At 40.4% G+C, this 25,612-nt stretch overlaps 1 protein-coding gene and 1 long non-coding RNA gene across 2 annotated transcripts in view; one reads left to right on the top strand and one right to left on the bottom strand.

Annotated features, from left to right (window-relative positions):
* Positions 1–25,086, bottom strand: part of LOC122662090 (DDB1- and CUL4-associated factor 8-like) — a 31,486-nt gene extending 6,400 nt beyond the window's left edge. The window contains exon 1 of the mRNA XM_043857650.1: positions 24,758–25,086. Coding sequence (XP_043713585.1) covers positions 24,758–24,877 — 120 coding nt within the window. The 5' untranslated portion in view covers positions 24,878–25,086. The remainder of the gene's footprint in view (positions 1–24,757) is intronic.
* On the top strand, positions 20,059–20,757 carry LOC122662092. Its single transcript, XR_006332971.1, has 2 exons — positions 20,059–20,569; positions 20,701–20,757. It is a non-coding gene; the product is annotated as an uncharacterized LOC122662092 (long non-coding RNA).
* Positions 25,087–25,612: the final 526 nt, after the last annotated feature.

The following is a 25,612-nucleotide window of genomic DNA, read 5'->3' as shown; positions in this document are numbered from 1 at the left end:
GAATACCATGGGGGCATTCTGGTCTTTTAGGGATAACTTTATTCTTCTTATATTATTAAGTTTATGTCGGCTATGTGGGTTTTAGTCCCACATCGCCTAGTTTAGTCACTTTGTAATTTCTCTTCTATTATAAATAGAGGGGCTTACCTATCAATTAAATAACTCAAGCATTACAATCAATTCTTCTTCCATCTTCTCTTCTCTCTCAAGTTATTGGTTACAGGTCCTAGGTTTTCTACATGGTATCAGAGCTGTTGTAACCAGTGATTGATTCTCTTCTAGTTTGCAGTTTTGAGAGTCGTTTCAAAGTTCTCCAATTTATAGAGAAACCCTAGTTCATAGAAAGAAAAGAAGAACTAGGGTTTCCTGCCCATTTAATCTTTATCGATTTTTTTTAAATCTTCCACGGTCGTTTGTTGGTCTTTACTGGTTCACGCTAAAGATTTATTCAGTGAATATTTCTGGAATCCTTTCTAGTATCGCTACTGCTATCGTTTCTGGTTTTCTGGAGTCGATTGGATTCCTGGTATGATGGCTTGATCTGGAGGTGTTTACAAATAGGATTTCGGCCTGGTTATCCCCTTGGTTTTCGCCGGATTTCCCTCCAGTTTTTGAAAGTGGGTTGGTATAAACCCTCTTCTCTCATGCTATTTTTCTGCCATTGATCGAGTTTGGGGCAGAAGACGGCACTGCAGGTGGTGTGGAATTATTTTACTCCTTATGCAATTCAGCATATTTGTGATATTATTGCCTTGGTCTGCCGTTGTGCAATCGAACTCTGGTTTCCTGCTGTGCAATTTCCGTCTAGTTGCAGATCACCGCCTGTTCTTCTTCTCGGTTGCGAGGAGGAGAGTTTGGAGTTGTGGTTGGGTTTTGTAGGTTGCTGAATGGGCTCTCGTTCTCTGCTGTTGGCTTTTGTGGTATGGTGTTTGTTGAGTCCAGAGATTGAAGACAATACTTCCGCCTCTGATTCACGTTGGAGGTGTTGCGAGTTCTTGGTAGAAGTGCGGCTGGTTCATCGTTCATGGTTCGTCGATTTTCTGTTCTTGACGAGGTATTCTTGTTGAGATCATACACCATGGTGAGTTGCCGCTGGTTCCTCTTCTTCCCTGGTTTCCGCTGCCCAACTTTCACTGGATTCTTTTGTCGTAACTCGTAAGGTTGAAGACAACCTTCATAAATTGGTTTCTTAAAACCTTTTTTTATTTTAGTTCCGATAATACCCTTCTATTTATCTCTTATTATCTTTAATCCATTTTTTACATTCCTTTCCTAGTTTACCCTTTCTACTAGGGAATTAAATTCTTTTCCAAATCTGTCCCCTTGCTTCATTATTTTCCAATAACCCCTTGAAAATTCTGGTTATTTACCAAATAGCCACTCTCCATAGCCATTATTTTACCAATTGCATCCCATTGCTTTTTAGTTTACCAAAACCCCTTGCAAAATTTTGGTTATCTACGGAACTGCCATTACTTTTTAATACATTCCCCTATTTGACTACCCAATTGACCCTTGAAAATTCTGGTTTATTATCAGTTTGCCCTTTAGCTTGGATTGTATTTAAAAGTGGATTTCCACCAAATTACAGCCATGCCATCCTTTTTACCAACACCGTTCCCTTTCAATAATTCTAATTCCCTTCATATCCCATACCTTTGGTATTTACCCATAACACCTTTGGAAACTTCTGGTAAATTATAATTTTATCATTCCTTCCTTTTTAATTACCCATAACACTTTTAGAAAATTCTGGAATATTATGTTTTTGCCCTATCTTTTACATTATCTCTGTTATGTCCACGTGTACTACACATGAGGGGGGGATTATGTACAGTACACCTGCAGATATTGTAGAAGCAGAACTTGCAAGAACACTTGGTGCAAAGCATAGAAGATCAGAGTTTTCAACATTGCCAAAGGGTATCTACTTTGTTATTGGGTTGAGTTTGCCATAAGGGGGAGATTGAAGTATTGAAGTATTGAAGATATTTGGTTGTTGCCTATTTGAGGACTTTCGATTGGGTTGATATAGTTAATTTTTTCGTTGCCTGATTCAGTTTGTTTTGGCTGCTTGCTGCTCTAGTTATTTCACTTCAAGATTCTATGTCACTATGACAATCTGAGATTCATCACTGGATAGCTATTGAAGATCGTTGAAAGCTGCCTTTTTTGGAAGACATTCCAGTCCCGGTTTGCTAATCAAGTCTGTCCAAGTTTTGAAGATCTATTTTTTTAAGTTCTTGAAGGTTTATTTGGGAACTGCATTCATATGTCAAGCTAGATTCTGCTACACCTTAGTTTTTTCCCATTTTGTTCAAGTTGGGCATTAGTACCTTGTATGCGCCAACTTGAGGGGGAGTGTTAGCATTATTATGGAGTTCTTTTTTTATTTAGTTCAAGCTGAATTTTCCTTCTTCTCTTATTTGTATAATCCAGCTTGAAGAGGAGTGTTAGAATATGTAATCCAGAATACCATGGGGGTATTCTGATCTTTTTGGAGTAATTTTATTCTTCTTATATTATTAAGTTTATGTCGGCTATGTGGGTTTTAGTCCCACATCGCCTAGTTTAGTCACTTTGTAATTTCTCCTGGGCTTACCTATCAATTAAATAACTCAAGCATTACAATCAATTCTTCTTCCATCTTCTCTTCTCTCTCAAGTTACTGGTTATAGGTCCTAGGCTTTCTACACATAGAAAGCAAGAATTTGACATACACCTCTCTCGATGAGGTGGTAAATGCCTAAAAGCTGTCTTTCACCCTATTATTTGTTTAGGCTATCCCTTACGGATTTAAGGTAAGTCCACACATGTTGTGTCCAACACATATACGTACACAGATAGACACTAATTCCGACACTGCTGTGCACCTAGCTCAATATGGTTCTACTTGGATGTTTCCCTTCACTCTAATTTTCATGTAGATTGTTTCCTTCGATTTACTTTACTAACCTGAATTAAAATACACATAAAGACATACACTTGTATGCCTTACCCTTAGTTTGACTTACCCAAGGTTCAATATTACAGTTTCAAGCAAGGTATCAACCTGGCTCAAAACTGAAATATTTCAAGTTTCGACTGTTGCTTTTGAGGCCCAAATAGTTAAATTAGGTCACAAAACTTCTGGCCAACCCAATTTTAGGCCCTCTAAATATAGTAGAAACTTTACATTGTAAGAAACACACCCAAAATGGTAGTTTGGCTTCAGATGGAAGTATACATTGTATACTCTCTTATAAAACATTTCTACACAAAAATTTAGTACTAGAACACACATAATTCAATTAAAACAACTAAAATATGCATTAAAATGAATAAATATAAAATTAGAAATCAGTTTTTCAGACATTTGTTGCAAGAAAATAATTTAAAAATTTTCAGAAAATTTAAACAATATTTTAAGAACAAAGAATTAAATCCAACTCCATGAAGTTGTAGATTGATCTACAGTAATCTACAGTATCTAACATATAAAAGGCCAACCACTAAGTTACCCTATTTTTTGCAAAAATCCATTTTGGGAAAAGTTATACCTTCAACTTTGAATCTTACAAAAAACTTCCACAAATGCAGCAAATCATCGTTGTAGATGCGTTCCATAACTGCCCAACACCTTGTTCCACAAAGATATGGGAGTGATCTGGCCAAAAATCACAAAAACTGAGATTTTCTAAGAAGTTTCCCTCTTTGGAGTCGAAACTAGCAAAATGGGGTCGATTGAAACCATGCATTTTATACCAAGGGTTTGCATTGTTTCGGCGAAATGATACCGAAATTGGTAAGACCCAAGTAACGCACCTGGTTTTGTTTCAAAGCTTGTCAAAACCGAAAAATTTCGTGAAATTGTGGTTAGTTTGACCGAATTTCCAACATCGGACTTACCATCAAATCCCCTTTTTATTTATATAATATAACTTTATCTGAGAGGCAAGAGAATAGGGGGGGGGGGGGAGAAACTGCCATAATCTAAGCATCAAACAGTCCCTATGTGAGGTTGCCTTTCACTTCTGAGAAGGAACTAGAATTACATATTTTGGAAACATTCAAATACGTGTGAAGTATAAGTGATCATTTAAACTTAAGAAAGTGTTCCTTTCTCTCGATTTGGAGGGTTGCTGCATCCAACTGATGCAAAGCTAAAGCAAACATGTGTAGGAAGAAGAGAGAACAGACTCAGAACTAGGCTTAGTGCTGTCCCAGAACCAGGCTTAGTGTTGTTCTACGGTTCAGATTCTAAACTCTAAGTCTCTAAACAATCTCTGGGTCAGACCAGAAATGATTCTTTTTATTTACTACAATCTGGGGCCCTTGGTTTACTAGCAACTAAAGATTCTGCTGAGAAGATTCAATGGAGGCTATTTCTAGAAGTGTTTCTATTTAAGTCGATTAGTTCCTTAGCTAAGAAGCTGACGCAGTAGAAGGGTGGGCTAGATATCGTTCTAGCACAAACGACCTCGAATCCACAAGGTAGGACAGAAGGACGAAATCATCACTTCTTCAATAGATTTCAGAATGAAGGTTACAAATTCAGAAGAGACCTTAAATAAGGTCAAATACAATTCAAAATTCAAAAAGTGCACTAAAATTCAAAATATTGCGCCAAAATTCAAATTTCAAAACTTCGGCGAGCTTCTCGAGATCCTCAATTTGATATATGATTCGACCCATCTTGCTTAGTACCTCCGCCCACTCCAGGTGGACTTTTGCTGGTCCAACCGGCTAAGTACTCCTCTGATATCACCTCTACATCAGAAGCATTGTATTAGTTAGCAGTTTCTATTTTTGGGACTTCCTATTTTGTTAGAATTCTAAAAATCCTCCCTACTAAGAGTTTCTAGAGAGTAAATATTTCATGATTTACTATTGTCATTGTTTCCTAGTTGTGAAGGATCTCTCCCACACACAGAAAGTTTCCTATTTGGATTGTAGTCACCACTTATTATAAATAAAGACGAAGAAGAAACAGCTCCTACGATTTTGGCAGCTTAACAAATTGTGTGCTCTTCAGTCGTAAAACTGAACAGCTCCAGTGGTGAAGCCGAGAGATGATGGGCGGTAAAGCCAGTCCAGGGAAGTGATGGTGAAGCCTACGTAATATCCCATTCCTTTCCTTCTATTCTGGTTTTTCGTTTTGCTTCTCTTCAAACCAGTAAGTTCTCTGTGTAACCTTTAGTGTTCTGCTGAACCTGATTCAGAGATTGGACCGTCTCTTATCTAGAATTTTGGACCATATTACTGTCGTTATCTCCAACACAACTCTAAATTCAGACCTTCTTTTTTTTCTCTGTTAAGAAGTCCTGTGATACCCTATTTTCTTAGCTTCTTGAGTGCAGCAAAGACCTACCATAACAGCAGATCTAACCACAAGATCTGATTCATACTTTGAGAGTAATTTCTTCTCTACAGAAGCTACATTCGACCAGAAGTTGAAGCCAAACAGCCTTTCTGATCTGAAGTTACAGGAATCTCTCAGACCTAAATTTGTGACTCTTCTAGTTTCTATTTCCTGTCCTATTTTGCCATCTCAGATCCAACCGTTGGATCTTCTTGGAATTTGGGGAATAGTTTCTGCAGGTTATCAGCAGCCTACAATCATGGTTCGAGAACTCGTGAGATCTCGCCCAGATCTCGCCGAGTTTCTCGGTTTTTCAAAAACTCGAGTCAAGATGCCATATGCATTATAAAAATACACTTTCTCGGCGAGATCTCGGTATCGTCTCGACCCAGCCAAATGAGACCCATTTTGAAGTTTTTTTCCTGATTTTTTACGTTATAAAAATGCAATTTCTCGCCGAGATCTCGCCCGGTATTGGGTCTGGATATGGGTTTTGACCCATTTTTTTCTCCCCATTTCACCCATCTAACCCATTTTATAAACTAAGCTACATGGACAGAACTCAAAAATCTCGCAGAGTTCTGTCCATAGCTCTAAAGAAAGGGAAAACAGCCCATTTTGCTCCATTTTCTTCCTCTTTCCTTCAAATCTTGGGTGGATTGCAAGGTTTCAAGTGAGATTCAAGTGCTAAATTGAAGATTCAACTCCAACAGTCCAAGGATCATCACCTATTTCAAGAATTTTCAAAGGTATTTTCTAGTTTTCCCCAAATCTATTTTCTTTCAACAAAATTTGTGTAATCCTTGATAGAATAGGTTGTTTTAGTACGACTCGTCGCCTACCAACCTATGGTCCAAAGTGAAACTCATATTTGGACTTGTTTTTTGGGAAATCTAGGCATGTCATTGTGTTTAAATGGCCTGAAATAGGCTGAATACCAAGTTTCAGACCCAAAATATGTGTAAAACCCACCAAGTTGGGGGTCCGAGTCCCAAAAAAAAAAAAGCAGCAACTCGCCGAGATCTTGACTCGTCTCGGTTTCTGGCTGGGCTGAGATGCCACCGAGACCCGAGTTTTAGAACCTTGCCTACGATCAGCTTTGGCATTTGATCCAACTCCATGATTGCCTTCCCATTTTTATTTTTATTTTTTTAACAAATAAAAAATTCATTACCAAAGGAAAGAAAAGGGAGGGGGGAGAGAACATACAAGGGCAAACCAATTACAAGGCCCAGCCAATAAAAGGCAAGGGCCTGCAAAATGGAAGGGGACAGCCCCAATCGAGTAAAACCAACAGAAGAGGGGAAAGGCCTAGGCCACATCAAGGCAACCTGACTCAACCCCGACAAGGGCCAGTAGTGTAAAGATCTGAAGTGTCACAACAGAGGGCATGCCCTCTGATTTCCTCGCTTAGAGGCATAATCTTCACACTGCTAGACAATGAATAGTCTATGTAGGGCCGCTTCTTAGGAAAAGGAGGGGAGCTAGTATCGTGCCGGTGGTAGACGCGCAGGGCTGGGGGATGAGGGATAATAGGCGGTTGAGGGGGATCAGGATGGCACTGGGCTGGGGCACAATAGGGGACAACCCTACACAAGAGGTATGGCCCAAGGAAGGAAGGGCCAGGTAAGGAGGGTCAGAATAAGAGTGTCAATTTGGAACCGAAACCGACCGCATAAAACCGTACCATTACAAATTTGGTACTGTATGGTATGCAAAAACGGTATTGCCCTCAGTACGGTACGTTATAGGTTTCTAAGCAGAAACCGTTGGTATGTACCGATACCATACCGTTTTACACATACTGTATTGGATGGTAAGATTATAAAATTAAAATTATAACGAAAGGGATATCAAATTGAAAACGGAAAAACTGGAAAAGTGGAAAACTAAAACCCTAATGCCATCATCGATTCATCCTTTCGGCCTTTCCCCTTCCTTGCGGCTCGTTGTGACTCTCTCTGCAGCTAAGGGGTGCCCTTTTCCTCTCAATCTCTCTCTCTGAACTCTGATCTCTCCTGCTAATCTCTTTCTCATACAATTTCCTCAACTTCTGTGTGACTTCCATGGCAGAACCGCAGAACAACTTGGCTAGAGATCATCTCCCTGGCATGGAAATTTGACTCTGTCCTTGACGTGGAGAAAGGATCGATGGCTCAAGTGACGATGAGGGTTTTTCGTAGTAGAGATAAGGGACCATGTAATTGAAGTCCAAACTTACCTTCTTGATTGGATTGGTGAAATTGGTGAGGAGGGCGAGATCAACGTTAAGCAGAGAGTCTGTGTCGATGTAAGCTGCATTGAGGGTGAAGCTTGAGACATCGAAACGGGGGATTTGAGGCTTGAATGAAAGGTAGATAACCAGAACGACTAAGCCTGCAAGTATGATTATAACCCAGAATATGGATGTATGAAGTTTTTGTTTACCTTTCAATCCTTCTTGTACTTGTTATTTGGTGGGTTTTTTTAGGTTGTTTGGATCCTTTTTCATGTTCTAATTGAAATTGTTACTCCTTCTGTAAAGGCTGCTTAGCCTGCTTTAGTCATTTGTTGCTGGTCTAACAAGTTTGTAGCGCAAATATGCAGTGTCTGGGTTGCTCGAAAGCCACCAGGTTATATATTTCTAATACCGATCCTTTTTCAATACCGAATTTGAAACCATTTTTGTACCGAATCCATACCGTTTCTATACCATATATATACCGTACCGAAACCATACTGAATCGGTACGGTATTCAGTATTAGAAATATACATATTATGCGATACGGTATCGATATCTGGTACCTATTTTGTGTACCGTACCATATTACCGAAACCGTAACGGTTGACACCCTTAGGTCATAGGGAGGGACGGTGGACCAAGAGGGTTAAGGGAGGGAATTAAAGGGCCAGGAAGGAGAACTGGCCCATTAAGGCCAACAGAATTTGGAGGCAAAAAGGGGATGGCCTGAGAAGGGAGAGAGAGAGAAGGGGGTTCTGTCCTGTTAGGTTGGCTTTCTAAATCTGACTAACAGGTAATAAAAAATCCATCAATTGGTACCAGAGCTCATGGTTAGCAATGAGCCACAGCTTTCTAATCCAGCCAACCTTCAAGAATCCTTAAACCAACTCAATGATAGGATCAGAAGTTAACCCACTGTGTGGCTGCTATAGAACAGCAGCATATTGATCCTATGCTTGGAAATTCTGCACCATTTAGGACTGATTAAGAAGCACAAGAACATTCCACCGCCAACAACACCTTGGAAATTTTTTTGGAGAGGACCACAGAGGATACCACACTGCAACCCTCCTTTGAGGACCATGTTATGCTTACTTTGAAACTGGTACACCTAATCGACATATTGATGACTCTCATAAAGTTAAGTTGGAGTTGAAAGTGTACAGTGGTAAGCACGACCGTCGGATATTTTCTGATTGAATTTCTTGTTTAGATGCCTACGGCGATTGGTATGACCCGACAGAACAAAGGAAGCTGAAACTAGCATGAGCCAAGGTAATAAGACCAGCCCAGGAATGGTGAAATAACAATGACAGGAAGTTACAACAAAGAGGGCCCCTACCACTTGTGGTGCAGACCTAAAAGACTAGCACGCCAAGATCGAAACTGGCAGTGGATAGGGGCTTGAACTGAAATGGGTCTGATTAGGCTAAGGTTGATTAGGATGGTTGACTGCTGGTTTTGATGGAGGTAAAGAAAACCCACGGCTAAAGGGTTATAGAAAGAGGATTACGTATGGGGTTTAAAGGCAGCAAAAAGTTGCAAAGGGAAGAAGGGTGCAGGGACAGAATATAGGATATCTTGATAAATTTACTTGCAGATTGACTACTGTAGTTGCTGAAGGAAGCTTGAAGTTGAAGATGATAAAATAAAGAAAAGATAAATTCAGACAACTAGAGTCCCACTAGTGTCCCGCCATAGGAGTACCACCTAAGCCACTCGATAAACTCACAAGCAAAGTTCTCATAAGAGAGGAGACAAAGTCTTTTGAATAATTCTGGAATGCCAAAACAGCCTTCCACGATTTGAATTTATAGGGGAGGAAGGAGTTCCAAAACCCCTCAGATACATGTAAGCAAGTAATGGATTGTTGGTATTCCCAACCCATTACATAGAAAACATCCCCCCATGCATCTAGGAACAATAAACAAGAACCTAGGAACTAGAAACAAGAAAACAATAAATCTGCCTAGGAATATAAAAAGACACTTAAGTATTTAATTACCTAGATATATGAAAAGACTCTTAAATAAACCTAGGAAATATGAAAACAAGAACTACTAAGCCTAATCCCGTATGCCTTCTTTGTACCCACATTTTAGGCTCATTAAAGTGGCCCATTACAAATAAAACACATGGAATCAAAGGCCCAATGCATACATAACCCCATCAAAGGCTTATTTCCAATCAAATAAGCCCATTATGTGACTTATTTGCATCAATTAACCTTGTAAGCCAATTTCTCCCTGCATCAACTTGGGGTGAGTTGGAAGGGGGATTGAAGAACAAGTACATTCTAGAACCAACTGCACGACCAGCTCAACTTGTTGCAAGGTGCACTATCGGTGGCAGACTATATGCAATGATGCCCTTGTTTCACGAACAGGAGTTGAGAAAGAAGTTGTCCAGCTGACATCTCGATTCAAACTAGGTGATGCAGATCATAGGGAGGACATTTGGAGGATATTCTAGAAGATCTAAAAGAGATTTGGAGGATATTCTATAAAATCTAGAGTAGATTTAAGTGGTGAATATTATATTAAAGATATTCGAGCTAATTCAGGGATTGTGGGTTTCACTTTGTGGCTTCTTATTTTCTGTTTTGTAAAATTGGATAGATATGCTACAAACCAGCCATAGTTTCTGTTTTGTAATGTTCTTGATAGTTTCTAATTTGAAGGAAAACTTACGTTGTAAGGAATCCTCCTGCCATACTAGAGGTTTCCTATTTTGTTGGTGTCTATGAAGTTATAAATAAAGGAGAAGGGGCTTAGACCCTCAAACGATTGAAGAAAAAAATTGAATTTTGGCTAGCATCTCGGTTTCAACCAGCCAGAAACCAAGATTTGGTCAAAACCTGGGATTTTTTCCCAACCAACTCGAGTTGAAGATCTAAACACAATGCATGAACTATTTCCACAAAAAAAAAATGTGGTGAATCGATATATTACCGAACCCCAAGAGGGGACAGGGAGAAAAAGGGGAAGGGAATATACAATAGAACAAAAGAAAGGGGGTAAAGATGGGGGGGAAGAACAGACTGCCCGACCTACGCAGAGGTGGGAGGCTGCAAAAGAGACAAATCAAGACCCTAGAAACAATATGCCTGTTCCTTGGGGTATCCAAAAAGTGCCTATTACACATGCAATTGAGCTTGGAGGACACATCGAAGAAGATGGCTTTCCAAATCAAATCAAAAGATCGGGATTTGGAAGTCCATCTCCTGAGGTTCCTTTCCATCCAGATATGACAAATAGCGGCGTCAAACACAAGCTTCCCAATAGTGTCACCTATAGAAGTCCCAGAGAAAGACTTGTCTAGCCAGAGCCATTCCTGCTCGAAGGCCAGGATTCTCTTGCTACGGGGCCAGATCGAGGAGAGGGCTTTTTTCCAGATGGGAGAGGTAAACGGGCAGTCAAAGAAGAGGTCGGGGATGTCTTCATGGCCATTCCAACAAAGGATGCAAGAAGGGGAAGCAGAGATACTGCGGTGGATGAGGAAGGCTTGGGTGGGCAGGCAAGAAAGAAGGGTTCTCCAGACCATGGTTAAAGAACTCGCGAGATCTCGGCAATCTCGCCGAGTTTCTCGGTTTTTGGAAAAGCCGAGATGAGACTGCCTGCGAGTCTCAAAAGTGCAATATCTAAGCAAGATCTCACTGAGATCTCAGCGAGATCTCGGATCTCGGTTTGAATCTCGGTTTCGACCCATTATTTTAACCCACCTACCACTTAATACCTTACCTAACTGGACAAAACTCGACATATCTCGACGAGATCTTGGGTCCAGATCTCGGGTTGATCCAAAGTTGAGGCTTCGAGTTGGAAAAAAAATGCACCAACTCGGCGAGATCTCGACTCGTCTCGGTTTTTCCAAGAGCCGAGTTGCCAAGACCCGAGTTTTAGTACCTTGCTCCAAACAGTGAAGCTGTGGCGAGGGATGTGGCCTTTAAACCAGGTTAACTTGTGCCAGGGTACAGTGGGGCTAGGATCTCTAACAAAATTCCAGGCTGAGCTGGAGGAGAAGAGGCCGTTGGGGGTAGGGAGCCAGATAACCTTATCCAAGTGAGGGGGAGAGGATGAAGGGTGAAGGGAAGGGAGGGAGGACCAGATTTGCAAGAGAATGACGGGATTGAGAGAAGGGGGGTCCAAGAGCCAAGAGAAATAAGGGAGGAAAGAGGGGTGGCTTTTGGAAGACCTGAAGAGTAGATTGATCTGGGGCCAAAAGTATTGTAGAGGACGCCTAAAGGGTGCCAAGGGTCGAGCCAACTAGAGATGGTGGAACCATCGACAATAGAGGTAGAGATGTCGCGTAGGGCAAGGGGACAAAGAAGGAGGATCTTGCGCCAAATCCAAGATGAGTCAGATGGCATAGAGCCAGACCAGATGGAATCCGTCTTAAGGAGGTGAGAGTAGACCCAATAGACCCATATGGAATCATGGCGGGAGGAAATTTTCCAAATAAGCTTGAGGATGCAGGCAGTATTGGAGTCACGAATGCGACGAATGCCGAGGCCTCCCTCAGCTTTTGGGAGACAGATGGACTTCCAACTGACCGGGTGGAGGAATTTAGAGGTATCAGTCCCTTTCCAGAGAAAAGCGCAAAAGATGTGCTCCATAGCCTTGATGGTGGCTTTAGGGATGCTGAAAATACCACTCCAGTAAAGATAGGAAGCTTGAAGGATCGACCGAATGCACTCAAGTCTGCGCATAGTGTACTAAGAATCATAGTTGTCAAGGGCGACACATATATCTATGCCAAATATCATTTAAATAAATATTTTTATATTTTTTAAACAAAAAATATAAACATTTACTTAAGATATTATTCATAAATAAGTAAATACACCCCTATTTGAATCCAATAAAAATAGTTAAAAAATAAAATTCCAAAAGGATAAAAAGTCAACACCCTCAGTTCAAGAACAAAAACTAAATTTTCGGCAGTAGGTACAATTTTCAACTTTTAAATGCTGGGTTTTCTCAAATCTAAAAATTAAAACAAAGCTTTCAAAAAATCGCTCTAAAAACAAATGAATATTTTACCGCACTTTTGGTTTTTAGCAATGTTACCTTTCTTTTTCCCCTTTCAAACTAAACCCAAATAAATTGAAATGATTAAAGTTTTTCTATTTGGAATCGTGTTGGGTCTAATTCTTATTACTTTGGCTAGATTATACGTCACTGCATATTTACAATATAGACGTGGTGATTAGTTGGACCTTTGATTAATTAACATCTCTTTTTTTTATTGACCTCCTGCGAATTAAAGAAAGGAGGAGGTCAAATCCAATACAATACAGCCCGCTACTCAACCTCAAGTTCAGCCACCTCATCCAACATGGAGGGCTCTTTCAATTTCAACGGATCAACATTGAAGACGGGGTGGCGGGCAGTTCTTGTTTGAACGCATTCTCACCGACCTTCTCTTGCAGAGTGAATGGTCCAGCAATGGTTTAAGCTTGCGGTTGGTACCCTTTAACCCTTACTTAGGCAACTTTAACCACACTCGATCTCTTTGAATATGTCCTTGAATTCATTCGATACTTGAGCAAAACTCAGATTGGAGAAGAATATGGTCCTTGGGTTCCCTTTATTAGAACTATGTTCCTATTTATTTTTGCTTTGAACTGGTCGGGGGCTCTTTTACCTTGGAAAATCATACGGTTACCTCATGGGGAGTTAGTCAGACCTACAAATGATATAAATACTACAGTTGCTTTAGCTTTACTCACGTCACGATGTAGAAGGACCGCTACTACAAGCAGTACTACACCTTTGATCGTGAAATATCGATTGCTTGTTGAACCCCTGTGAATCGTGTGAAAGTAGGATACTCCAAATTCGGGGGTCAAAGAGTTTCATGAAACGTTCTTGGTGGAAAAAAATGTGAGTGAAAGATCCCACTGAATCAAATTTGATCCATGAATCTAAGAAATAGTGAGAATTCCTGATCTCTCACAAAGCTTTCAAAAAATCGCTCTAAAAACAAATGAATAGTTTACCGCACTTTTGCTTTTTAGCAATGTTTTACCAAATTAAGATTTATGAAATTTTTTTTAGATTTGAGAAAAACCCCAGCATTTAAAAGTTGAAAATTGTACCTACCGCCGAAAGTCCAGTTTTTGTTCTTGAACTGGGGGTGTTGACTTTTTATTCTTTTGGAATTTATTTTTTAACTATTTTTATTAGATTCAAATAGAGGGGTATTTGCTTATTTATGAATAATATCGTAAGTAAATGAACAAGCCAGGTTTCCTCAAGTTTCGATGGGGATACGTGAAGTCATATAGGTGTTCAGGTTGAAACTTGCGAAATATGGACTGTTTTGGTCGAAACAGGTTGAGCTGAGTCAAAACCAGGGATTGTTTGGAGTCATTGTCCATCTCATCTCTGTAGCTGGTGAAACCGAGATGTTTTTCCATGCTTTGTATGACAATGTTGGTAGGCGGCAAGAAGAACCAATGCGTTTCTAAATTCAACAGCAAGCTTATCGTAGTGGATCCCCTTAAAATACTAGCTGAACAAGCCAAGCAACAAGCTCTCAGGACCAATTAGAAGGAGACCACTTCAGAGCGAAAGTATTAGCACTCCCCCACAAGGAATTTGTGAGGAGTAGTAATGTAGGACTAGAATACTAGTCCCAAATAAACCCACAAACCAAAGGCAGAATTAGAAGGTTTAGGAAATCAAGCCAAACCAGCAAATGGAATTCAACCAAACTTGGATCGATTGGTGCTTGTATGTAGCAGAAGCATGGTACTAAATCTCGTTTCGTTTCGGTGTTCGGTGTTTCGGTCTGACCGAAATTTCCAAGATACCGAAATTTCATCGAAATCTCAATCGAAATATGGTATTTTTCTGTGGGTGTAAAATGCCAAAAATGTCCGAGATTTCCGAAATTTCCGAAACGAGATGACCGAAATTTCATCGAAATTTCATTCCGAAATATTCGAAATATTGCTTTTTTTCATTTCGGACTTACGTTTCGTTTCGGACAGGTCAAGATACTCGAAATATTCGATATCTCGACCGAAATTTCGCTAGTTTTAGTACTATGAGTAGAAGCACTGCTGAAAGTCTCACTTGATTCTAATGGTTACATTGGAAGATATGGCATCAACACCAAAATAGAAACTCATACCCTGCAGGCCAAACCAGCCACCAGTTGGGGCTCAAGTTTGGATCGAATGGAGGCCTTGTGGAGTAGATGATCTGCAGCAAGTTTGGTGAAATTTTGATGGACAGAAGTGAAGTTATGAAGGGGGGACAGAAATAAAAGGTTAAGGCTTGGAAGTAATCCAGCCAATAGAACAGGATAGAATGGGGATCGAATGGAAGGGGTCATGGTGTGAAGTGATGCTCCAAAACTCTGCAGGTTTTGATGAAGGGAAATGGAGATACTCAGCCTTGAAGTTATAGCAGGAACCAAGCCTCAGGAACAGCAGCAGTAGCAGCCTTGATGTTGGATGGAGAATGGTTGCAGCCTTTGAGTGTTCTACACAGTGGTTGCAGTAACCTTTGAATGTCAGCAGCAATAAAGGGGACCTAACAGGGTAGGGAGGATAGGAAGATAAAGAGAAGATAGACGAGAAGGGGGTAGGGGAATGGCTCTCTCAGCCTAGGTCTCTCACCCACAGCTATCCTAGCTGTTGAAACAAGGAACTACCCCCATAACCGATGGCAACATGACCAGAAAATTATATTCTTCAAAATCTGTTTCTATTACAAGAGGGGCTGCCTATTTAATGGAATAGGTCAGCTTACAAAATTAGAAACTTAAGAAATAGTAACTTCTAAAAATAGAAACCTACTGAAAATATAAACTAGGCTTTATAGTTCAGCCAACATGCAAAGAACAAAATTAGAAACTAGTAAATATAGTAACTACTAAAAAGAAAGAAACAAAATTAGAAACTACTAAGGCTAAAAGTTCAGACATATGCAAGAATAACTAAAATAGAAACTAATACATTTAATAACTAAGTACTACTAAGAGAATAGTAACAAAATAAAATCAGATCTTCAAGTCTTCTAGCAGTTGATCCTCTTTCTTGTCAAAGCTTGGATTCTCATGTGGTCCCCCACCAAGGATCTTCTAATAATATTCTCACCCAGCCAAAATAAGGGGCTGTGATACTGTTCACTTGAACAGTATTGTGAACAGTGTTTTGGCCTCTTTTCTTCATGTTTTGTCCTACATCAACTAGTTATGACATGAGACTGATTTCTGCACTTGTTACTCGAGAAGTGACCCCTCCACAAGAGGTTAAGTTTCCCAAGCCGATTCAGGACACGTTCTTAAACTTCTCTAAACTAGTGCCCAAGGAGCTACCCAATGCGTTACCACCGATGTGCGACATTCAACATGCCATTGACTTGGTACCCGGATCTGTACTTCTAAATCTTCCAGCCTACCGGATGAGTCCTACAGAGCATATGGAGTTGTGGCAAGTATATGACCTGTTGACAAAAGGGTTTTATACATGAAAGTATGAGTCCATGAGTCCATGTGCAGTACCAGCCGTCCAGCCCTCCTCACACCAAAGGACAGGATGAGGCATATGTGTGTGGACAGCAGAGCTACAAACAAGATCACCATCAAGTACCGCTTTCCTATCCCTAGACTTGATGATATGCTAGACAAGTCCATGACCTTTTGAAAAAGGGTTCTATACAAGAGAGTATGAGCCCATGTGCAATACTAGCCCTCCTCACACCAAAGGAGGACGGGATGAGGCATATGTTTGTGGACAGCAGAGCTATAAATAAGATCACCATCAAGCACCGGTTCTCTATCTTGGAAAAGATCATTGCACTGATGAATGGAAAGTTATGTTTTTTGGTCTCACCATCGTACCCAGCACATTCCGGTATGTGAGGACTCGGATATTACACCCCTTCATTGAACTTTCATTTGTACTTTGATAACATTTTGAGATACAACCAAAGGAAGGAAGACCATCTAGACCACTTGAGGCACATGACGCGTGTATTTCGAACAGAGAAGCATTATATCAACTTGATGCCATGGTAAGGTTGCTCCATTATGACCAAGTGGTCATGGGTTTGAGTCTAGACGTACATTATGACCCTCCCCAGACCCCACAGAGGCGGGAGCCTCGCGCACTGGGTACGCCCCTTTTTTTAAGCATTATATTAGCTTGAAGAAGTGCTCCTTCATGCTGCCCATAGTGTGTCCAACACCAAAAACTCTCACTGAAACTAGAAGTTTCCACGACTTGGCACCATTTTACTGCAGGCCAGGTGGTGAAGCTTTGGTCATATCCTTTTTATTTCTTCTTTCATCTTCTTTCATTATGTTTACAAAAACTGTTAAGAGATTTATGTTTCTAATATTGGTTGGTCCCTGTATGTGATCCTATTGTGATTGATCTCTCGTTGGCTTTACTGGTTTGAGATTGATTCTAGGACTGACTATGGAAATCCAAAAGGAGATCCAGGAAACGGATATCTACGACCTCCAGGGTTGCTTCTAGAAATCTCTACAATCAGCGGAGTTACCAAAGCTTCCTAGAGACAATTTGGCTTTCAAGCTGGTTAGGACAGCAGAAAGTCTACAGTCAGTGTTGTCTAAAATAGGCCTCGTGCTGCTACCCCAACAGGACGACCCTTTGGTACTGCTACGGCTACCGACCACAAAAGGTAAGGCACCTATGGACAGTAGCACCAACACTAATGCTTTAGTTGTCAGAAGTATGGACATCTTGCAAAGTTCTGTAATGTGGTTGTTATTAATACCATGAAGGACGATGATGTAGAGGACATGACCAAACCATGCCCACTTGACAATGATGGTACTGACTACTGACTATGGTTATGAAGGTGGTAAGAAGACTCAAGATGTCAATCTTATATGTCTCGACAAGACAACTGACACCGAGGAGGGCGAAATTGAAGAAATCAAGGAGCTCGGGAGGTTGATATGGGGGATGTTGAGTATACTGTTATGCAGGACTTTGTGAACGTTCACGTCTGAAGTTGATCCTGAGGTGGAGCCCATTGAGTTTGTGATTCCACCCAAGTTCTTCAAGGAGAAAGAACCATGCCTTGAGGATTTCATTCCTAACTACCATGACTGGCCAACAAATTTTACTGCTTAATAAATTGTGTTTCCTTCAGTGGTGAAACTGAACAGCTCCGGTAGTGAAGCAAAAGCTTCTCTTGGTGGTGAAGCCAAGAGATGATTGAAAGTTAAGCCCTGGTCATATCCCATTCCTTCCTTACTTCTATTTTGGTTGTTAGTTCTCTTTTCTCTGCAAACCAGTAAGTTCTCTGTGTGGCCTGTTAGCATTCTGGGGAGTTTGATTTTGAGATTGGGTTGTTTCTTATCTAGAATTCTGGACTATATTACTGTTGTTATCTCCAACATCACTCTCAATTCAGACCCTGTTTTTTCTATGTTGAGGACTGTGATACCCTGTTTTCTTAGTTTCTTGAGTGAAGCAAAGACCTGCCATAACAGCAGATCTAACCGCAGGATCTGAATCAAACTTTGAGAGTAATTTCTTCTCTACACAAACTTCATTCGACCAGAAGTTAAAAACAATCAGCCTTGCTGATCTGAAGTTACAGGAATCTCTCTGACCTAAATCTGTGATTTTTCTAGTTTTATATTTTCTGCCCTATTCTGCCATCTCAGATCCAAACGTTGGATCTTCTTGGAATTTGGGAATAGTTTCTGTAGGCTATCGGCAACCTAGGACCAGCTTTCAGATTTGATCCGACTCCTTGATTGCCTTTTATTTAAGGGAAAATTACAAGATTAGCTATGAAACAAAAATAGCCAAAACAGTGACCTTTATACATAACCTCCTACGCATTGGACAATTTTGTCCCTAAAATTGCACCGATCTCTCTCTCTCCGTGGGCGATCCCTTTCCCTGAAACTGGTGCTGCATCGCTCACACTGCCCTTCACCGGACTTCAAGTCTTCTCCTGCACCTCCAACATTATAAGATTTCTGGGTTATGGGTGATATGATACTGAACATCCCAGTAGGTGGAATCAAAGTAAGGATTTTCATACAAGTGACAATCCATTTCTCTGATAATGGGTTTTACTTTTAGAACTCCTTTCTGAGTATAAGATAAGAAGACAAGGTGAGGAGGTGACGGTTAAAATCAAGGCATATTTAGAGATACCATGCGATCTCAGATCTTAATGTTAGAATCCAAATTTCTTTTCGTTTTTTATTTTCCCTTAAACGTGAACTCCGCTTGTCTCAATTTCACTGGTATCATCCCTAGTCGTTGTGTTGCTTTGCATTCGAATAGCTGGAAAAACTAAACAGAAATCAATTTTCTACTTTCTAGAGGAAAAGTTCTGAAGAGATCGAAACTCCGGTGACGGATGCAGAAAAGAGATAGCTTTGGTGATTTGGGCAATGGATTGAAAGGGAAATGTTACGCATTTATCGTAAGAAGGGAAGCAAATGTCGTTAAAGAGAGGCATTGTGGATTATTAATTTGGTTGTCACAGTATTTAATGCTAGAACCTGCTGATTTAGTAGGACCTTCTGGAGAGAACTATTTTGACTTTTATGGCTTTCCTAGGGTTAGAGATGACTTAGATCAATCCTCTTTCCTCTGCTCTCTCGCTCTCACCAGAAATCCTTTATGAACGTTGTTGGTGGGCTGAAGCTGAATAGTTTCTGAATATCATGGTTGTTGGGTTTCCTGGGTTTCCTATCAACGCGGATTTGCAGCGGTGAGTCGGAAAATTTAACGGTGGTGTTCAATTAGGAGGTAAAGGTAACGATTGCAAAGAGAGGGAAGAAGAAAGTGAGGGTAAAAATGTCATCAACCACAGTGAAGTGAAAGGAAAACACTGTTTTGGTTAGTTTTGTAATGTCGATCTTTATAATGGGTAATATGGTTAAAGGAAAGTTTGACTGGTTACTTTAGTAATGTGAAACCCAATTGTTGCTAATCTTGTAATTTTCCCTTTATTTAATTTCTCCTAATTCTGGTTTATTCTTGTTCACTGTGATTTTGTCCTGTAGTTTTGGCTTTTTAAATCTAATTAACACCATAGAAATGCATCACTTTTTGTCCGTATCTACACGAGAAAAGCGTGTCAATTAGCTCTATCATGTCCATATGTGGAACTTAATGTTGTTGGCACCTCTTCACCATACCATTATCACCAGACAAGTTGGTTGAGCTGTTCCCTCCAGAATAATGAGTGAGCTAAAGAAATGAAAGATCCAGTGACAAACTTCCTTTGCTAATTGCAGATATATATTAGATGAAGGTATAGGTTCATGAGTCAACATCACTAAAGAACATGTCACAATTATAGGGATGGAGAACAGGGATTTTTTCTTGATTTTTCTGACTAATTTCCCAAGCTAATACCTTTTGTTTGGCTAGGGGTAGAATTGCCCAAATCAATTAGAATAGATATGAGCCCGGGTGCTGTGTATTATGGTCTAACGTATATTAGGGGAGTACTAAGAACTATAGTCCAAGGAAAGATTCAGAGATTGCAAGAAGGATCTCCATATGGTCTTTATTGACCTAAAAAAAAGAGCTTATGACAGAGTTTCTAGAGAGTCGACCTGGCAATTACTAGATAAGATAAGTGTTTCAAATAAATATGTAGGCATAGTTAAACAATGTATAATGGTGTGGTGACCAGTGTAAGAACTGTAGGGGCCAAGGTAGTGAATTCCCAATTACAATTAGGGAACATCAAGGATCAGCTTTAAGCCTTTGTTTGCGCTTATCATGGTGATGTAACCAGAGATATTCAAGATGTCAGGTTCCTCGGTGTATGCTTTTAGCTGATGATATTGTTTTGGTGGATGAGACAAAAGTAGAGATTAACGCCAAGTTGGAATTATGAAGATCAACCCTGGAATCAAAAGGTTTTAAGATAAGTAGAATGAAAACGGAGTATATGGTGTGTAACTTTAGTTATACTAGGGCGGATAATGAGGCAATGAAAATTGATGGGAGGGAGATTCCGCAAAGTAATTATTTTAGGTAAAAGGTTGTCAAAGCGTCGCCTAAGCATCCAAGCGCCCTTTTTTTTGGATGGGCGCCTTGTTGGTGTCATCTTAGTTCCCTCCTCCCAACACCTAGGTTGCCTAGCACTTTGACAACTATGATTTTAGATATCTAGGCTCAATCACAAATAAAGAAGGTAATATAGAGGATGATGTTCCACAGAGAATTAAAATAGGATGGATGAAGCACAGAGTTGTGTCCAGTGTGATGTGTGACCTATGTGGCTACGTATTCCTTAATAACTTAAAAGGAAAATTTTATAGGACCGGCGTACGACCAGCTATTATGTATGATGCAGAATGTTGAGCTGTTAAGAAGCATCATATAGATAAACTCAGTGCAACTGAGATGAGAATGTTGAGATGAGCGTGTGGCAAAACTAGGACGGATAAAGTAAAGAATAACCAAATTAGAGCTGATTTGAGAGTAGCTCCAATAAATGATAAGCTACGAGAAAGTCGTTTGAGGTGGCATGGTCATGTTCAACGAAGGCCTTTAGTGTTCTAGTGCGGAAGAGTGCTTTTATCCACATCGAAGGAGCTAAAAGAGCCAAGGGCAGAACTAAAATGACTCTGGGTGAAGTGGTGAGGAAAGGCATAAATAGCTTGGACATTGTATCAAGTATGACCTCGAATAGAGCTGATTGGAGGGTAAGGATCCAGGTAGCCAACCCCATTTAGTTGGGATAAGGCTGTGTTATCGTACTAAGAACTATGGTTGCCAAGGCACTTGCCTGCTGCCAGGATGCCAAAGCAACACCTAGGCGGGTGCTTAGTTTTGAAGGCTTTGGGGGTAGTCCTACAATAGATGACTAATATAAAGGTAACAAGGTTAAGTGATGTTAGGAATTACCAACGCAAAAAAATAACGATAGCAAAAGAAAAACAAAAAGAAATCACACACACGCACAAAACACAACGATTTTAGGTGGTTCACCCAAGATGGGCTACTTCCATGGTAGAGCGATAAATCAGAGCTTCCACTATTCTGATGAAGAAATTACAAACCCTCACACCCACCTCCTTGCGAGATCACACGCTATATATAGGGTTTTAAGACGCACTACAATATAGAAAATTCCTAATTCCTCGAAAGTACAAAACTGCCCCCAGTAAAACCGCCTTCAAAAAATATTCACTCATAGGTGAGCAGGACTGCCGTTGTTGAGGAAAAGTAAGCAGTACTTAAGGGGAAATGTATAATTGTATATAATATAAGGGATAATGTTCCCTGTCCAAGAGCGTAGCGTACACTACGCCTCCCTGTCTATCTATCTCTTCCCCTATGAAATGACATATCTGCCCCCTGTAGTGAGAGGAGAGAGATAGACTCAAGGGGCGCTAGCATACGCTACGCTCCCAGATAGAGAACTCAATCCCATAATATAATGTATGAGAACACATATATAAACACATTAAAAGCCTAACAAAAATTCAACCAAGAACCTACTCCGGGCTTGTAGTTGTTTTGACTTTTGAGATGAGGGAGCAGCAGAAACTTGGTTAAACCCTAGTTCCAGGTTTCGGTTTCAAGCTGGTTTTGACAAGGCTTGAAATCAAAATATTTCACAAAACCGCGAAATTTCAATCAAACCCTGGAAGATTTCGGTGGTTGGTTTCGAGGCCCAAATTTCCAAATTATATTCCTAATCTTTTAGGAACCCTATTTTAGACCCTCTAAAGATAGTAGAACTGTTGGATTAAAAAAAAACACCCAAAATGGCAGTTTGACTTCAGACCCTAGGTTGGCAGTATACGTTGTACATTGCTATTTACATTCTCTAATACGGTCTATTCCATACAAAATTTAGTATTAGAACACACATAATTCAATTACACTGCCCAGCAACTTGTTCCAAGCTTGTATGGGAGTGATTTGGCCAAAAATCACACACCAAAAAAAAAAGGTTTGCAAGGTCGTTAGAGGAAAAACCAGCAAAGTAAATGAATTCGACCCATTTCATTTGAAACCTTACTTTTATACATAAGGAAGTAATGTATCGTTTCAGTCGAAACGATACTGAAATGATACATTTCACAAAAACATCGAAATTTGGACCGAAAATCGGAAATCTTTTATGTATCTTTCAAGCTTACATTTCAACATCTGTCGAAACCGAAATATTTCATGATACTTCAGCAAAACCTTGAACTATGGTTGCAACAGCCACCAACAGGAACTTCAGTGGGTGATCAGGTAGGCATCGGAAGCTTGTAATGGCAACCATTGTTTTTATTCCTTCTTTCTCCCTTTTTCCTTTTTCTTCTCTTTTTTTCTGGTGGCCGGAAGCTTGTAGCAACAAGTTGGTCTTCCTCCTCCTCCTCCTCCTTCCCTTCTTCTTTTCTTTCCCCCCTTTGTTGTGTGTTTATCAGGCCCCTTGCAAAAGAGTGGCCCAACTTGTGTCTCTCTTTCCCCCCTTTGTTGTGTGTTTATCAGGCCCCTTGCAAAAGAGTGGCCCAACTTGTGTCTCTGGGAGTGCTTTGCTGCCTAAGCAAACACAATGTCATTTATCTGTACAGCAGGTCCCTCTGTACATAGGTCGGTCCCACTCTAACATAGGATCCTAATTGTTTGTGTCGCACCTTAGCATTTTCCTTGCTACTACGGCTGTTATATTTAGCAGACTTGCACAGTGTTCATGCCCTTAACATTTTCCTTATTACTTGGTTGTTATTTTTAGTACATGCACTAGTCCACAAAGATGGATTCAGAGGTGAAGACTCCCTTCGCTGGGAGGCTTCAAATCCTCCTCAACTCCCTCCTAAATCCAAGTTTCAAGAGAATCCAACCTAGGTAAAAGAAACACACACAACTAAAAGCAAAATCGTAATACTATTCCAACCAATCTCCTTTATGAGTGTGAAATGCAGTATCAATACTAGAGTTGTTAACTGGCTAGAAGCTAATCTGACATTTAAAGGGGGCAGAACTTAATTCACCACATTGGCAGTTGTTACTGTTTCCCATGCCACTTATGCAGGGTGGTGCTCCACAATGGACACACTCACCTGTTGGACTTTCTCAACCTTAATTCTGATGGTTCTCCCCTTGGAAATCTATGGCTTTTAGGGATATGAGGAGCAATTAGAAATAACGAGGATAATGTGAAAAATGCCTGTTCCAAACCGAAAGGGAAAGATGATCATCTTACCAATTTTCTTATCGTTTGGCTTGAGGTGTGCTATCTCAAAGACATTATATGAATCATAAGTGATGAGAATGGCTCCAGGAATGTTCATCGGGTAATGTTGGTGGATTGTGGGCATTAGAAATTCACATGTCTCTCAAGGCATGCTAGATTCTTGTCTTAAATAAGATTGCCGACAGACTTGCTAAACAGGGAGTTGTGGGATCCCGGACAGGTTAAGGTAGCTTATTCTCCATAGCTCCCTTTCAGATAAGGCACTACCTTCCAGTGCTTTCTTTGCTTCTTCTGTATGGACCGGACCGGATCCTTTCTACCATGTTATGCTGACTTCTTAAATTCTGTTTATAACTTACATTGACACTGAACTTCCAACAAAGACCACGACAGCCCTATCCCTCCGTTGCTTAATATTTACAAAGCCTATTTCCTTGTTCTGCATTAAACAAACACCCATAAATCAACCTTGCACCGGTCCATCTTATGCCCAAAAGTGCATGATGGGACATCATCAGCCATTTGATCCGACTTCCCTCTTCTTGAACAACTTATCAACTGCACTGAGTTGTGTGATTAACTGATTATCCCATACTCCGAGATAAGATGTCTAACTCATCAATTCATCATACAATGAAAGCTGCTCCTTTTACCACTTTTTATTCCACTGTTAGTCCATATGGAAGGGGAGGGAACGGCTGGATCGTCAATGAGAAGCATAACACTATATATTCAGTCGTTGAAAGGCCAATCTTTTTTGCACTTTCTTAATGACTCTCTTGGGGTAAGTTTGGACTTTGGACAGAAATCCCAAAAGTAATCAGAGCATGAAAGCCGGACATCCATACTTCCATCCAAAAAGTAACAAACACACCAGACATTTAATATAAGCAACAAAAAAAAATTTGATACACGATTGATGAAAGAGACGACTACAGTACCATTAAAACAAATTGACCACAACATCAAATAGGGGAAAGAATTGAAAGAGAGAGGGCGACTGCATATATCCATGAGATTACCTCGGAGGCCCCGGCTGTATGAACGAAGGTTCGTGGCGATAGCTCGCCGACCTCTCGCTGATAAAGCCACAGGACTGACTTCTCAGAGGTTGTCCTCGCCCTTTTACCTAACCTACTCATTCTTTCGGTGTATCGATCGGATTCGAAGTATTGTTGGATGATAGATTGACTGCAATAGATCGTTAGAACAAAAAAATAAATGCTGAAAGCCTGAAAGGAGAATCCTCCCACCCTTCTTGAGCTTTCGGTGAATCTGTAAACCCTAAAATATAATAAAGAAGATCTCTCGTACGGGAGAAATCAAGGGGATGATGAGAAGGCAGGATAGGCTTCTTTGGAGCTTTCACCGCTTTCTCTCTAGCAGACAACTGGCAATTCTAAGTTTTCGGTTCTTTGCTTTAGAGTTTAGAGGAATTTTTTTCGTCTACGGTTCCCTAACCGGTGCGGTTCCCTTGTCCCTCTCACAAGAGGAGGGTGGACTCTACCTAGGCAGAGTGTTCGGTCAGGTGCCCCGAGTGGGTCCCACCCCCCGCTTGTGAGAGGCACTAGGGAACCACACCGGTCAGGGAACCGTAAATGATAACGAATCAAGTTTAGAGTCATCAAATTAAAAACCCATCTACACCTCCGCCCTCTTGGCCCTCTCCCGTCTTGCTTTCCTTGTTCCTATTCTCTCCATAGTCCTTAAACTGTAGGTTTTTTACAACGTGTTGTTTCTGTTGTTTCTGTGTCAATAATGTTCTCAGCACACAAATGGCAAAGAAAAAGCGTTTGATAAATCTATTTTGTTTCAAGTGTTTCTGTTATCATAAATTAAAATTTATAACAGTTTATGCAAAAAAGAATTTCTGTAAT

This window comes from Telopea speciosissima, chromosome 5 (assembly GCF_018873765.1).
Source record: "Telopea speciosissima isolate NSW1024214 ecotype Mountain lineage chromosome 5, Tspe_v1, whole genome shotgun sequence".
NCBI lineage: Eukaryota > Viridiplantae > Streptophyta > Magnoliopsida > Proteales > Proteaceae > Telopea > Telopea speciosissima.
Note: the sequence above shows the minus strand (reverse complement) of the source record. Positions and strands in the feature narration are given on the sequence as shown.